The 16,646-nt window shown below is 35.6% G+C and overlaps 1 protein-coding gene across 3 annotated transcripts; it reads right to left on the bottom strand.

Moving 5' to 3' along the window:
• Positions 1 to 8,059: 8,059 nt before the first annotated feature.
• On the bottom strand, positions 8,060 to 15,268 carry LOC113083315 (HMG box-containing protein 1-like). 3 transcript variants are annotated; one of them, XM_026254468.1, is made up of 11 exons: positions 15,204 to 15,268; positions 13,771 to 13,951; positions 13,479 to 13,692; positions 13,271 to 13,394; positions 12,158 to 12,269; positions 11,870 to 11,985; positions 11,289 to 11,445; positions 11,044 to 11,188; positions 9,986 to 10,273; positions 9,635 to 9,776; positions 8,060 to 9,052 (listed from the first exon to the last, which is right to left on the bottom strand). In XM_026254468.1, the coding sequence occupies exons 1-11, from the start codon at positions 15,216 to 15,218 to the stop codon at positions 9,035 to 9,037; spliced, it is 1,512 nt and encodes a 503-aa protein (XP_026110253.1). In that variant the 5' UTR covers positions 15,219 to 15,268; the 3' UTR covers positions 8,060 to 9,034. The 3 variants fall into 3 exon arrangements, with proteins under 3 accessions (XP_026110253.1, XP_026110252.1, XP_026110251.1); XM_026254467.1 differs by lacking the exon at positions 15,204 to 15,268 and adding an exon at positions 15,041 to 15,076; XM_026254466.1 differs by lacking the exon at positions 15,204 to 15,268 and adding an exon at positions 14,209 to 14,295.
• Positions 15,269 to 16,646: the final 1,378 nt, after the last annotated feature.

Raw genomic sequence — 16,646 nt, 5'->3', positions numbered from 1 at the left:
TTTCATTTGCAGATTCATGTTTCATGCATGACAATTCACTAAATTCACAAATTGTATTTTATTGCATGTTTTCTATTCCATTAATGCAGTGTTGTCAGTGCCTTTAGTTAGCTCTAGCAATGCAACTATAACCTCATATTGGATATCTGTCTGGTTTTTCTTCATTCTGGCAGGGCAGGTGTGAGGGTCTTGGCTCTCAGCAGGTGAAGGCAGGTGTTAAAGCGGATGGTGGAGAGAAGCCGTGATCAATGCCGTGGTGCCCTTCACTGTTTCAGAGCGGCAGGACGGCATTAGCATTCTTAACATGAAGAACAGGGTCTGGTGTGGCAGGAAAACACACGTTTGCTCAATCTGTTCACACACACACACACACGTGCGCATTGCAGTTCTGCAGTCCTGGTTTGCATGCATGCTCTGTTTGCATCCATTTTTTCCCTCTCTGAGAGCATAGTCTATCAATTGTTTTACAGACACTTAAACAGGAGATGCTAGCTGTCCTCAGGAACTTTACACTGATAAACGGATTGTGGTTCAGTTTAATTAGCTGTTTCTATAAAGGGGAATAACTAACATGTTCGTCTCCTGGGAGTCAATACTGAAAGCAATCCTTTAGGTACTTAATCAATACAATATATATATGTTCCAAGTTAGAATATGCAGCATCACTGCATTTATATATTTTTATTTATTTATTTACTTTATGAGTGTGTGAGTGTCCCACTGCAGTGGTAGGTTTATTTCACTGACATTTTTAAGATAAAATACACCCATAATAAAGATGCATTGTCTAAAAAACAAGTCATGACATCTAATGTAGTGCTGCATAAATACATTTATCTTGTTCTAAGGATTTCTAGATATTTCAACTGGACAAAAAGTGTGTGTGTGTTTGTGTGTCTGTGTGTGTCTGTGTGTGTTTGTGTGAAGATCAGAATTAGAGCAACCTATAATTTCCTAAAGTTCAAGGTCACTGCAATGTCCCTTTCCCACAGCAAAACTGATAAAAATTAAAATAAATAATAAAAATGAAGTATTTATAGATTGTTCTCTAATGTTGATCTGGCTGTCTGTCTTGTTGAAGGAAGACTTCATGGGGTGTGTTTCCCAAAAGCTTCGCTGAGTGTGGTGTGTCTGCACGAGAAAAAAATACTTTGTGGGTTTAGTGTAAAAAATAAAAAACATTTAAAAAATAAAGGTCTCTTGATGTGTTAGTTAGTAAATGCAATTACATTAACAATAACTAAAACAATTATGTTAATGGTTCTTGATGCAATTACGTTGGTAATGCAATAGCCAAGATGAAAAATAGCAAATGCTATTACATCTTTAATATTTCAAGTTGTATAAATTAATTATAAATCCATTTTTTTTGTTTGATTGTTTATATATTTAAATGATTTTATATATTTAAAAAATAAAATCCTGCTTTTTGAACCAAAATATAATTGTATATGCAGATCTGTATTTAGGCCACTGATATATTTATATACACAACTGTGTAAGTATTTCTATTTATTATGTTTGAAATAAAATAAATGATTAATCATTAGATGCTTATAACTATAAAGATGTTATTGACTTGTATATAGAATAAAATCATTTCATGCATAATGAACAAACACCAATTAACAACATGATAATATTTTTGCATAGTTGAGTTTTACATAGTTGATTAACATTAGTCCATTTATAATAAACAAACGTGTTATAATTATAAATGAGCATTAATTTCTGTAATTGTGATTGATGGTTAGTTCATGATACCTACTGCATTAACTAATATTAATGAACTGAACCAGATTGTAAAGTGTTTCTTCATTTCAAGCCCATTTCCATTTCTGGTTCATTTCCATCCAGATCAATTTCATTCCATTGCAGCTGCATCATTATATGTTTCCGTCCTATTCGCTTCCAGCATATTCTATAAAGCACATTCTTTTATATCTTGCCTTTTCTTCATCTCTTTTCCCCCTTCGGCGGTGGTTTTAGTGGCGATATGAAGTTTTCATTAACTCACAGATGTCTGTCATAGCTGCCAATGTGTTCACATTAATAACCTTCACACACAAAACCATTTGATCATCGCTGGCCCACTTCTAATGACCCTCGCCTGGCTTCACACCATTTCATGAGACTCTGTGGCTGGAAAATACAAGAGCCCTTTACTGAAGGCCTGACTGAACCATGTTAATAGTTCTGCAGAAGTGAAAGGAATGGCTGTCAAACAGAAATATGCACAGATCAAGTGTTTTTATGTGTGAGGAAAACAGTTGATGGACTTTTTTTTACTGGAGGAAGTGTTATTATGGATTATGGACTCTCATATTGTGGCCAGAAGCAATGGTTTAAAGTGAAAACATCTTGGTGATGGATTTGTTTCTTACAAACACATAGCCTTTAGCGTCACTAGATATTAACTGATGGACTGGAGTGCTGTGCTGTGGGTTATCATGATGTTTTTAGCAGCTGTTTAAACTCTCATTCTGACGGCACCCATTCACATCCATTGGTGAGCGAGTGATGCAATGTGTAATTTCTCTAAATCGGTTCTGATGAAGAATTAAAACTCATCTACGGAATGCATGCATTTTAAAAGAAATGCCTATAGCCCTTTAGGAGCTTAAAAGTATAAACATTGTGTTGCATGGAAAAGTGCAGCAGGAGCTTTCTGTGAAACATCTCATTTCAGTGTTTCACAAAAGAAAGTAGTTTTGTAAATGGTGACCATTTTTATTTTTGGCTGAACTGCAGGCTCCAGTCTGTGTGTGTGTGTGTTTGTGTGTGTGTGTGTGTGTGTGTGTGTGTGTATGTGTATGTGTGTGTGTGTGTGTGTATGTGTGTGTGTGAAAAACCTTTTTTTGGAATGGAAAGGTTCCACGGATGTTAAAAGTTCTTCAAGGATCCATCGACACCAATAAAGAACCTTTATTTGTAAGAGTGTATTCCTTTAAAGTGTGTTCTTGCTGCCTGTTTGCACACACTCAGAAACACTCGCTCCGACTACGTGACTGTTAGCAGAAACAGTTTGACTCCAGATGATTTAAGTGAATGAAAACACGTCTGTGCTTCATCATCCGGGTATTAAACACACGCTTGACGCATCCTGTCCAGCATCAGCGTTTACATATAACTGGAATATATGACTGCAAAATAACTATGTTTTATTACCTTTGGCTCATTCTCTCTCTCTCTCTGTCTCTCTGAGAGCATGTGTAGACTAACATCGTGTTGAATCCCTGTGGAACCGATTATTTTCCCATCCATCAGCTGTCCGGCGGTCCTTGTTTACGATCATATCTCAGTCTGTTGTTCGTGTGGAATCGATGCGAGTGATCACACAAGAGAAGATTAGCAATACGTGATATCTCAACATCCTCGTGCATCTGTTTATAATCCTCTCAATAAATGTGCTACGGTGCTAAATATGGCATGCAAGCAGGTCACAGGTCACTCACGGATATCCTCTCTCTCCTGGCATTAGTGTCAGTGATAATGCAATCAGTGTCTGTGAGCATCATCTTGTTGGTCATTTCCAGCAGGAAACGAGTGTTTGTGGCTCATCTTGTTTGCTAATGTAGGTCACGGTCTTAATTAGCGAGCTAGTTTATGAGTTTTCAGCAGGTGAAAAACACCGCAATCATGTATGTGGCCTAAATGACATTTAAATGAGTGATGATTTAATCTGTATTTAAATGAATGTGGGTTTAGACTTGTAGACATTCATTTACACCAGATTGCACCGGATGTAGATTTATTTGTGGATTCAGACACTTGGCAACGTTTCTCTAAAACATCCCGAGCAGCAGATGATTCACACAGTAAACACAAACACTGACTCCAGTAGTTTAGTCATTGTTAAGCAGAGCACATATGCTTCGTCTGATCTTTTTCTCACTCGCTTCCCATTATAACAGTGTAATCACGACTAATGAAGAAGTCTATGGTGCAGATGCTCTCACACACACATACACACACACTTCATCTGTAAACGTTCATTTTGTTAGTCATTTGTTCTGCAGATTGCTCCTCTCAGAAGAGCAGATGTATAACGAGGGCTGCCAGTGAAGGCTTCAGACGTGCTAATTATCGCTAGTTTAATGAATGCTTTAGCTTAGTGATCTGAACTAACTCCTAAGACTAGAGTTCAGCATGTGGGTCATCTTTTGGAAGCACGTTTCCGACACATAAAAAAAGTTTTGCTAAATCACATTTAGGACATAAAAGCCGTAATTATGTGTAATGACATAAATTCATAATTATGACAAACAGTCAGAGGTTACAAGTCTGGCATAGGCCAAAACAAAACATAAAAAATGAGAACATTATAACAAAATTTGTCATAATTACTAGATTAAAAAGTCAAAATTGAGTCAAAAAATGACACAAGTCATAATTTTTTATAAATGGCCAAAAGTCTAAATTATGATTTAAAGTCATACAATATGTTATTTAGCCATAAAGCTCATAATTGCACATTTTTGTTATGTTAAAGTGTTATATTAATATGACTTATATCTCATAATTGTATGACTATATGAGACAAATCTCATAATTTGATGAATCATTTGTGAACCTGTCTGTGAAATCCAGGCTAAAGTATCAAAATTTAATTATGAGATAACAAGCTAAGTTTGATTTCAACCATTAATTTCACTATGATTTCAGTCTTTGACATGGCCTTACTCAGTTACTATTAAATATATGAAGGTCTTATTTAAAAAAAAAAAAAAAAATGTACTTTTTTTCTTTTTTTTTTTGCTTATGTGGAGGAATTAGACTAAAATATTGATTGTGCTACAGACATAAATGAATCAGTTTTTTTAAAAAGAAGATTTTGATATGAAAGACAATAAAACAGGTGAACCAAAGCTGAACTTTTTCTAAAAGAGAACATTATTTACCTCTCAGAAATTAAATAACCCTTATAAAAATATGTGCTAGTCATATTGCATGCGATCAGTGTTAATATTATGATCAGTAGTGTCTGTTTCGGTTTCAAACGAGTGTATTATTGGCCGTACGGTGACGTTGCTCTGACAGCCTCTGATTTGAACTGTCTTCTTTAATGTGGCTCCTCATTCTGGGCTTTATTCCCGTGATGAGAGGACACACTCGGTCGCAGCATGTCTCGAGGCTTGCATGACTTCATCAGCGCTCCGCTTCAGCGCTGGGGAGCTCCACATCATGCATAAACATGAGCTGTCACTATCACAGAGAGCCCCAGAGCTGCCAGCCAAAAGTGTGTGTGTGTGTGTGTGTGTGTGTGTGATTTGGAGGAGTTTCTGGAATGTGGAGCACAAGGCCGTGGATGTTCACTGATGTGTGTTTGAGCTCACAGTGGCAGTGGGTCAACACACCGAGCTCAGAAAGCACACTGCAAACAGATGGAGATACTCCCATGCATCTCCCACACCTAAACATGTGATCTTACTTACAATGCTAGAGGATTATTATGATTATGATGAGATACTAAATCACAATTATGAGATAAAAGACGGAATTAAAAATAAAACGATTAAAACATGATACAAAGCCACCATAATAACAAGTCAAAACTTAGATACTGTCATAAGTGACAAAAAGACAATATGAGATAGGAAATATGAGATTAAACGTTGAATTTATGATTTACTGGTGGTGATTATGATATATATTTTTAAAAACTGAAATATTGGAATATTAAGTCATAATTATGAGATAAAAGATGGAATTATGGCATACAAAGATTAAAGCATGATACAAAAGTCATAATTACAAGTCAAAACTTATATACTGTCATATCTGAAAAAAATATTAGTAATATGGAAAATATGAGATTAAATATGAGATTAAATGTTAAATTTATGACTGGTGGTATATATATATATATTTATTATTTATTTATTTATTTATGGGATACTAAATCATTATTATGAGATAAAAGCCCAAATCATGAGATACTAAATCATAATTGAGAGATAAAGAAAATAAATTGACACAAAAATTTAATTTATGACATGCTAGGTGATGATTATGATATAAAAAGACAAGATTATAGAATACTAAGTCCATTATGAGATAAGTCAAAATTGCGATACCGAATCATAATTATGAGATAAAAAGATGAAATCATGAAATACAAAGCCATAATTATAAATCAAAACTAATATAACTGAAAGAAGTCATAAATACGACATAAAAAGTTTACATTATGAGACTGATTAGAAAAGTTGTATTTATGATGTACTTAGTGATGATTGTAATATATATAAAAATAACAGAATTATGAGATACAAAGCCATAATTATGAGTAAAAGCTTACAGTCATAACTGGGATAAAAACAAGTCAACAGTATAAAAGGTTGAATTTATGACATGCTAGGTGATGATTGTGATATAACAAGACAAGATTATAGAATACTAAGTCCATTATGAGATAAATCAAAATTGTGATACCGAATTATTATTATGAGATAAAAAGATGAATTCATGATATGGGAAGTAAAAATTAACATACTAAGTCATAACTTAGATTAAAAGTCCAGAACATGACAAAAGTTTAAATTATGACAAAAGATTCTAAATTCCAAATTGGGATATTGTCCAAATTTTTATTAAAAAAAATGTACAAATGTAAGTGCAACACGAAACCACAATAATGAGATCAATGAGTCAAAATTCACATACTAATACATAATTGAGATAAAAGTACAAAATATTACAAATGTGACGTCAAAAATTTGATAAAAGTAAGATAAAAAACAATATAATTTGAAGGTCTTTCGACGTATAGATGCAATCAACCACAAAATAGACAAGCAGCACTGAAAATAAAGAAATATGAAGTAAACATGTTAATAAATCAATACTAAAAGCCATTACTAATTATCAAAACTAATTTTAATAATTAGTCAATTATCAAAAATTTTGAATTCTATCCGAAATATCTAAAACTAAAGATTGATTTCTGACATAAACTAAGACATTACAGTCACTGCAACCAAGCTTGATCATAAACAGTGCTTAGATATTGAAGCTGGACTCTTAAAGCTGCGGTAGGGAACTTTTGACGCTCTAGCGGTTAATAACAGAACTGCTTGCGTTTTGCGGAAGAACATCGTAGCCGGAACTACTTCTCTCTGTTTGTGTCTATGAAGAATCACAAAGGTACTGGGTTACTCCGCCGCGGTACCCCCGAAGCAATCTAAAATAGTCCGAATATAAACACTTATTATAGGTGCACCCTAGTGATTCAGGACAAGCTAAAAACACGGTTTGGAAAATGGATTCATGGTGTACTCGCTTATTATGTTCATTTTTCTACATTTTGAACACAAACAAAGTTACGGACCGCAGCACTAATTGGTTGTTTTTTACATGGAGCGATGCATTTCTGCAAATGGCAATAGGACACTGGGAGGAGCCAGAGGAGCTTGATTTTTCCACAGATTATCAGTCTCATATTCTACTGTCAGGACATAATGACAGGTTTAACAAATATGTAAAAAATATATTTTTACAAAAGTTCCCTACTGCACCTTTAAATCTTTCTAACAATTCAAGGCTTAGCTGGCAATGCACAACAATATTCCGTGTTGAGTGTTCGTCTAAATATATCTTTTTAGAGAGTAGAAGGGTGCACTAAAAGCGTGCATCGTTCATATTTCACGAGGGCTTTTTAGTGTTTCCAGACTTTTTGAAAGGTTTGAATTGTTCAGGAGCAGAGCTGTCTTTGAAAAACACACGTGAAATATGTGCTAATCTCAAACCTGTTTATTATAAATGGGTGTTGATTAAAATGTCATTGCATGCTAACTAATATTTGACCCTTTAATCTCCATGCATTCAAAATCCACATTTCAGTTCCACTTCCACATTTATTAAAGTATAACCTCAACAATTATCATATTTTAGAATCACAAATCTGAAGAATATTGATAATTTAATATATTTGGCATGTAGTGTTTGAGCGCCACCTGGTGGTTATGTGTATAAATCTATCTGCCAATATCCAACCTGTATTGCAACAAGGTAAAAAGCCATGCATGAAGACTTAATGTTAAAGAAAGGGGTGCAAATGTTTAGGGAAGCGTGTTTAAAACTTTATTCATAATATGATACAAGAATAGTTTGTGCAAGAACTGGATGGGAACGTGGACCTGTACAATATTAACAAAATGTTTTTGTAATGCAATCCAATGGCAAACGTGCTCAGTTTGGCCATGATTGTGTCAAAAGATACATCTTATCATGATTTATATATATATATTTTTACACATTTCAGCTTGTATACATTTATTGGTTGTATTTATATATATATATGAATATAAAGTGCAAAAACAAGAACACTTACAGTGAAGGCATGACCCTGAAGTGCTGCTGTATGTGACAACATGTGTGTCGTTTGTACTCGTATGCTTGTGTGTGGGACTCTATCCATGTACAATATGGCCGTATGAATAGACTTTCACACACACACTGAACATGGCCTAAACTGGACTAACGTCAAATTAAATTTAACCCTTTCCAGCACATCCACGAACATGCAGTTTAACATCATCCGTCTATTTTGCAACACACTCGAGTCTGTGCAATAACTTGAGTTATACAGATACAATTAATATGAACAGCTGAAAAAATGAGCTAACATCTAAAGTTCACCTTTTTACATTTAAAAATAGACATTTTTTGTATTTATCACTCCTCCGGCCTCAGTAAAATAGCACCACAGGGTTGCACCTTTCAAGCCTAGAAATACAAAATTACCTGATATAGGAACTGAGCGATGTCTTGCTTTGGCAGAGTAAGGCTTTTTCATCGTTTTCGCAAGGATAAGAAAAATACACAAGCACTGTTAGTCGACTAGATTACATTTTATATTGCATATAATTATATTATGATTTGCCTTCCGTTCGTATATTTTTTCTTTCACAATTCTTCTCGTGAAGACGTTTCGTTGTAATGATATTTAGTATGATGTTTCCTAAAGCAAGTGCGTGTAGCATCACAGTTGCAGTTGATCGTTCATGTCTCCTGCTGTCCAGTTCATTTTCTTCTAGTTTTGATGAGAGCCCTAGCGAAATGGAGGGGAAAATGAGCCAATGGAATAAAGTCAATGAAAATAACAACAGCTCTTTTGACACCGTTCCAATTTAAGGAAGCTTGTTTCCTCCATGGAATAAAAAAATTAATAAATAGAAATGCTACTTTTTCCTCTCACAAACTTACATAGATTTATATAGATTTATTTCTAGCAGTTTTGAGAAAAACATTAATGTATAAAATTATAATTATGAGAATTAAGTCCTACTTAAGAGATTTACATAGTTATAATTACTTTTTGTTTCGTAAAAAAAAAGGGATCACAAGACGAAACTTCAGAATTCCAAGATAAAAAAAAATCGGAATTCTGAGAAAAATTCAAACTTGAGAGAATTCTGAGAATAAAGGTAAATATTGGCGAATGCAAACCAAAAAAAAAAGGCAAAATTGTGAAAGAAAATCTCGTTCTGAAAAAAAACAAAAAAAAAAACATCATAGTTGTGAGATTAAAAAGTCACAGTAACCTTGTTTATTTCATTATTCCGTGGCAGGAACTAGCTTCCATAATAATATTGTTTTAAAAAACTAATCATACTGGTTCCAGACTGCTAACCGAGTTAGTTCTCTTGCGTTTCCAGCAGTCAGGGTTGAGACGTTTCTGCTCCTCGGCCAGAGCTTTGGCCTCCATGGTGTACATCCTCCTCTCCTCGTTCTTCATCTTCTTCCATTTATCGCCCAGAATCACGCTGATGGCTCTGAGGAAATCAGACGAGGACACCACATTTTAAGAGGACGACCCATGCAGATTTCACTTCTGAAGCATGCACACATGTGTCATTTTATGTCACTAATCATTTTTAAATATTTCGATTTCAGTTGTAGTTTTAGTCAGTTTTTTATTTTATTTTCCAGGTTTTGTAACACAGCTAATGCAAACATTTGCCTGTTTGCTTGCAGCACACACCTGTTGTCTCTGCCGGGGTACATCTGTGTGTATTCCACCCTGTACTTCTTGGCAAAAAGCATGAAGGCGTTCATTGGCCGCTTGCACTTTGTGGGTGTGGCTCCAGAGTTTCCTGAGGCGAGGCTGCGCTGTGATTTGCTGCTGGGGGAGTGGTGGGAGGAGCCGAGGATGTCCATTTTGTCACAGTCTGGACTCACAGCGCCCCCGCTGGACTGGGATGCCCGGCGCTGGCGTGCCATACTGCTCAGAACATACACCGCAGACGAGTCCAGAGGGGTGAAGTCATAACTGCGAGGAGGACCACCAAACATGTGAGCTGAATTACTAACAGGATTCATCTATGAAAACTAAACTAAAACTAAAATTAAATAAGAGACTGTAGGTGCAAACGTCATATGGTTCAAATAATATTGACAATTAACCACGCAATTTCTCAACAATAATGTGAAAAAAAAAATTATATATATATTTATATAAAGTATTTACACATCATGGTAGTATTTGTTCTGTTGTCTTTCATTCATTCAGATTTTTTTAATGACTTTATTTTAGAATTTTTACCACATTCCATTACTTAGAATTTAAATATATTGTCATAATTGAAAAAAAAAATACATTAAATGAAATTAAAATACCGTAACCATCTGAAAAATGTAGTCTTATATTTATTTTATTTTATAATGTTTTTTTATTGTTGTTTTTTTTTTTTTTTGTGAGATCGACCAAATACTTATTTGTTTTACCTCTCAGTGTTATTTTATTATTATTGACATTCAGAATTCATTTTTATTATTCTTTCAGTTTTCATTTTAACTTTAGTTTAAATTTGAGTCATTTTATCTACTTTTAGTAGTTTTGAGATTATTTATTAGCTTGTCTTTATATACATTTCTTTTTAGCTTTCATTTATTCGTCTTACGATTTTAGTTTGAGCAATTTTAGTTAGTTACCAAGATACTACATTCTTTTTTTATTGTATTCTATTTCAGATTTATTTCGATCAACAAAAGCTGTTTTTTAATAGTGGTAGTTGTGATTAACACTAACAACACTGGTACCTCTTAAAAGTGTCAAAAACGACCGAGTCGTCACAGTTGATGGCGTCGCAGTGTCCTGGAGGCAGACACAAGTCTCCCACCTGCATGTCATAGCAGGGAATGCCATGCTGTACAACAGTGAGGCTCGGATAGAAAGAAGACCATCCTAACACACACACACACACACACACACAGAGATCGGATTAATCATCTGAAATCACATTTATCTTTAATGATACTGCATAGAAACAGACTCATGCATTTACCTTTATTTTTCACAAAAAACGGATGGTCCAAACAGCACTCAGCGGTCAGGAGCCCTGCCTCAGAGGAACCAGGGTCAAAGGTTAATTTCAGGACAGACTGGCCGAAAGACACACTCTCCTCAAAGACCACCAGCTTTAGCCCATCAGAGCCATAATTCTGCGAGACAGAGATTATTTATATTACTTTGGCGATAAGATTTTTCAATGCATTTTTTGGAAGAATTAATTAAAGGAATAGTTCAGCCGAAAATGAAAATGCCATCCAAGACGTAGATGAGTTTGTTTCTTCAGCAGATTTGGAGAAATGTAGCATTGCATCACTTGCTCACCAATGGATGTGAATGGGTGCCGTCAGAATGAGAGCTGATAAAAACATCACAATATGACTCCAAATGACTCTAACATCAAACCGTGTTGTTTTTAGCAGCTGTTTGGACTCTCAATCTGACGGCACCCATTCACATCCATTGCTGAGCAAGTGATGCAATGCTACATTTCTCCAAATCTGTTCCAATTAAATTCATTTTTGAGTGAAGTGTTCCTTTAAAGGGCATGAGAATGACTGCTGTGGTCATCTTTGCCTTCATTGGGTTGGACTGTGTTCCTCCCTCGTCATCTGAATCTTCATCCGACTCAATCACGTCCTCTGCATCCTGCCACTCCACGTTCGGACCTTTGTGGAAGCGTAGACGTGTTCCTGGAGGTAAAAGAGGCAAGTGTTCGGAAAAAGATCTCTATATATCAAAAGACAGAAAAGTTAAACTAAACACACTTTTGTTCAAATAAAACTTCAATGCAGTTCTATAAAGACAAGCGTGTGAGGACCAGAATCTCAAGCTTTTGGGAACACTTTCTCCGTGTGTTTTTACCTTTCAGGAAACAATGCCAGGCAGTGGAGGGCCAGGAATGGGACCATCCCATGTCATCATCATCGGACAGAGACGACATGCAGAAGATGCCCGACTCGGACTCACTGCTTGCCTGCAAAACACACATAAAACAGCTTTAAATGTCTGTACTGTATGCTATTTACTCTTTAACTTTCAGCCAGGTTCAAAATTAACAGTAAATAAAATTACTGAGCCATGTGGCTGCTAATGTTATTATGAACATAATGCATGCTTTCAGTCAGAATGATGGAGACACATAGATAGTTTTACAGAGAGATTAACTTGTAAACCTAACTAAAACTATTAAAATTAGTTTTCAGAATTAAACTAAATATATATTTTATTTAAAAAAATTGAAAAAATAAGTAAAATTACTAAAACTGAAATAAAGATAAGGCTAAACTGATTTTCTTTATTTATAAAACTATAAAAGCAAATTACTCAAATTAAACTGAAAACCAGGGTGATTACAATTAAGGATAACTAAAACTATTCAGAACATTTTTGTTTATTGAAATTAAGCTAAAATTAATTAAATATAAATATAAGATTGAAAATGTTGCTTTTGTCAACTGAAGTAGGTTTATGTTAAAGCACTAAAAACTGGAAATAAATAAATAAAATCTAAATGAACTAAAATAAAAGTTAAATTAAATTTTTAAATTGTAAAACTGCTAGAAATGACAAAAGCGCAACAAAATCACTACGAATTTAATTCAATAGAACACTTAAAAATAAAAAAATTAAAGCTAATTAAAAATATAAATAACAGTACATAAATAATACTAAAACAACACTGGTGAAAACTGAAAGTTTAAAAACTTATTTAAAACAAATAAATACTATAATATTATATAATATTAAAATTACACCATCATGCTGTGAATAAATAAATATATATATATATATATATATATATATATTTCTTATTATTTATTTATTTTATTTATTTTCGGTTTACTCACCATTGGCAAGTTTGAAAAAAAGTTAATTCAGGACCTTGATAAAAGCACATAACCTTCTCAAACACTCTTAAGCCATTCATGAAATCCCATTCTAAGAGTTAGCATGTGTAAAGGCCCGGGGAAGTACCCTGGTGCGGCGGCGTTCCCTCATGTGGCTGCGGGCGGGACCGGGAGCGCTGCTGGAAGACAGAGGGGGTCGAGCGTAGGAATGTAAACTTCTACTGTTGGAGAAGATGTGGACAGGAGAAGACCTGCAATGATCATGCATCATCAGTACAGCTGTGCTGTGCAATTTACATTCCTGGGCAGTTGTATGAATGCCAGGGTTTCCTGACCGGTTTTGTGGAGCGTTCTGGAGCAGGGGGCTTTGAGGGCTGGTGGCGATGTTGGCCAGCTCGGTCAGCCAGTTTGTGTGTGAAACGCTGCCCTCTGGCCTGGAGCTCCGCCCCTTGACGGGCCCCTCCTCATGATGTGACACGCCCGGGGCCACCTGGAACACGCCCAGGGTCAACCGGTCATCCTGCACCTCCTGCAGCTCAGGCAGGTCATCTGCAAACACAGAAACTCTCAATGCAAAACAGCGTTTGGAAACACTGAAGTTTTCAGAAGGGTGCTAAACATAATTACCGTAATCCATGTGACTCTCATTAGACGGACAGCCAGGTGAGGAGGGAAGGCGCTCGTTGCATTTAAGCAAGTCGAAGGCCTCGTCCATACCTGAGCTCTGTGTCTGGCTTTCCTGGGCTCTCTGAGGGACCGACTGAGTTTTCACTTCCCACACCATATTATGACATCTCAGCTGGGCAGGCTGTGAATGCAAGCGTTAAAGCAAAAGCAAAATGGATATATAATTTAAAAACCAACTTGAATGCACATTTTCACTTTGTAGGCATTTGTTTTGAATGTATGAATGAATGCATGAATGAATGAATGAAGGACTGAAGTAGTAAACACGAGAACAACAACTGTTCTGTTGGGTATTGCGCAATATGTTCTTGGCCACTGCTCGATCACGTTCAGCACTGCTTACAGTCGCTTCTCAACGAAATGAGATAAATTAAAAACCTTGGAATCCTTAAAACTTATTTCGTCGTGTAAGATAACGCGTTCTGTGAAGCGCGGTCGCGTGACCCGCATTGCATGCAAGGCTTGTTTATAAACTTTCTGGGACTTCGCGCATGCGCAGCGCAGCTCATTCATTCATAACTGCGTAACAACAGGGGATCAATAACAGCGATAGATTGCGCTATAAAAACCACCGTAACTTTTAAAAATCTCGGATGGAAGTCCCCCCGCTCGATCCGATCGAAGATAAGTCCGTGTTTATAAGTGGAAAGCGTTTATTTGTGGCCATTTCGTTTGCTCGACGGTTTCAGTTTTTCCACACAGGAAGAAAATACGATTTTTTTTCTGCCCTCGCGAATTAACGAAAACAAATAAGACGGAAGCGCATACTTGTTTTGACTTATAACTGATATTTTAACACGACTATTGTCGTTGTTATAGCTGAACACTTCAATACGGCTGTCGTAACAATACGAAGGTCTTTGTTTGGAAAAAAAATAAAAAATAATTAACAACTGCAGTATTTACTCAAACCACAGAAAATCCAGCTCGATATCAGACGTTTGATCGATATAGATAATGAAGATAAGTGTTTAAAAATGTACTAAAATGTCAACAATTGGAGGTGTAAACAAAAGAATGTCAACAAGTTGAGACATGGTACATCAAGTCTTTTTTCCCCTCACTGTAATGAATGGAGACCCTGTTTTCTTCTAGGTTTAAATGGAAAAATCACGACTCGTTGTTTTTAATTATTGCCGTTATGGCGAAGTAGAGAATTACTAAACCACAAGCAAAACAACAAACGTCACAGAGGAAAGAAAAAAAAAACCTTCGAGTGAAAAGTTGTCATTTGCTATCGAAACAATGAATGACAGTCGTTTTGCTTCCCTCGGCTTCAACCGTCGCCGTCTCAAATAGCCACGCAAATTAAATTTCATTGACATTACCGTTTCGTTTTGTGGTAATATTTCAACAACTTTTTTTGTACTTACCAAACCTGTCGCCATTACCGAGAATCTCTGGCGTTCTCAGTGAAGGCAGGACCGATTACTTTTAGATCTGGCCTCCTATTGGTGGAAACGCACGTCAGTTTGGGGAGCTCGAGGCGTGATTGGCTAGTCACTCGCACACTGGGTTAGACATGGATGGTTTGTTATTGTGTTTGTGATTGGCCAGTTCCGCATGCCCGTTACATGAGTCTTAAATCTCATTGGTTAAGATGGAATTTTTCTTTAAAGTCCCTCCCTCTTTGTTAAATAGTCGATTTGAGGTGTGTCTTAAGACGAGGTAAACAAACATTGCTCCTTGTATTTTGAATAATATTACAGCTCATTAAATGTGAAATAGATGATTATTGGCCGCATAAATCCACGTTTTGGACACGTTAATGTAAAAAAAAAAATACTATCACATCTGAGGAAGTTTAATTTTTTGATGGCATTTTTTTTTCTAAATGTTACTTAGTGACGTCACATACATGCATATTATGCAAAAGTGTAGCATAGGACTCATCTGTAATAATCACAACATGATTTAAATACAAAATTGTTCTTTATTTGAATGGAAAGTCAAATATAACTGACAGTATAATACTAGGCTCTCTTGCACCAAGAGACTGTAGACCTTTGATCCATTTCTTCAGGACATAAAAAGCATTAGCGACTTTTAGGTGACGGATATAGAACAGAAATGAGCACTGATTGGAAATTATAAGTCATTTTGCCCCTGGTGAACAAGGTAGAAATGTTGTAAAGTTACACAGACACACATATATGGTTTAGGGATTCGCTACAGGTTCGTTTACCAAGAGTAAACCTATTGTAAAACCTGTGGGAATCTGCATGGAAAGAGGTGATGATGGCTAAGCTGTTCATATTAGAGGTAGACAGTAATGAATCTTCTAGAAAGAAATGCACTTGAATGCATATGACATGCTGTGAAGCAAAGGATCCAGTTAACAAGAACAAACTTCTCATACATCAAGAGATAAAGTAAAATAGTGTCCAAATACTGCAGGAATGAAGAATAAAGCAAGTGTTTTGAAGAAGCCAAAAGCTACCACAAACAAAATAAACCGAACACAAAAATATACGCAGGAAAAGAGAGGGATCATTCAGACTTCTTCAGAGAAACAAATGTCCTTGGTTACTTTTGAGCATTTAGAAAATGAACGTGCAACTTGTGCATGTCGAAAACATCTCAATTCATTGAGAAATACTAGTGGGAAAAAAATCATAGAAATGTGCTACACCATTTCAAAGGAAACACAATGCCTATATTTACTATTCATATATGGCATTGAGGATTTTCTCTAAAAGACTGTATAAAAACAAGGAATTAAAGAAAAAATACACGAAGAGCTGTGGATCCTCAAGTTCACCCAGAAATGCAAATTGGCTGAAAATGTGCCATCCAAAATGTAGATCTACATCAGA

This window comes from Carassius auratus, unplaced genomic scaffold (assembly GCF_003368295.1).
Source record: "Carassius auratus strain Wakin unplaced genomic scaffold, ASM336829v1 scaf_tig00037716, whole genome shotgun sequence".
NCBI lineage: Eukaryota > Metazoa > Chordata > Actinopteri > Cypriniformes > Cyprinidae > Carassius > Carassius auratus.
Note: the sequence above shows the minus strand (reverse complement) of the source record. Positions and strands in the feature narration are given on the sequence as shown.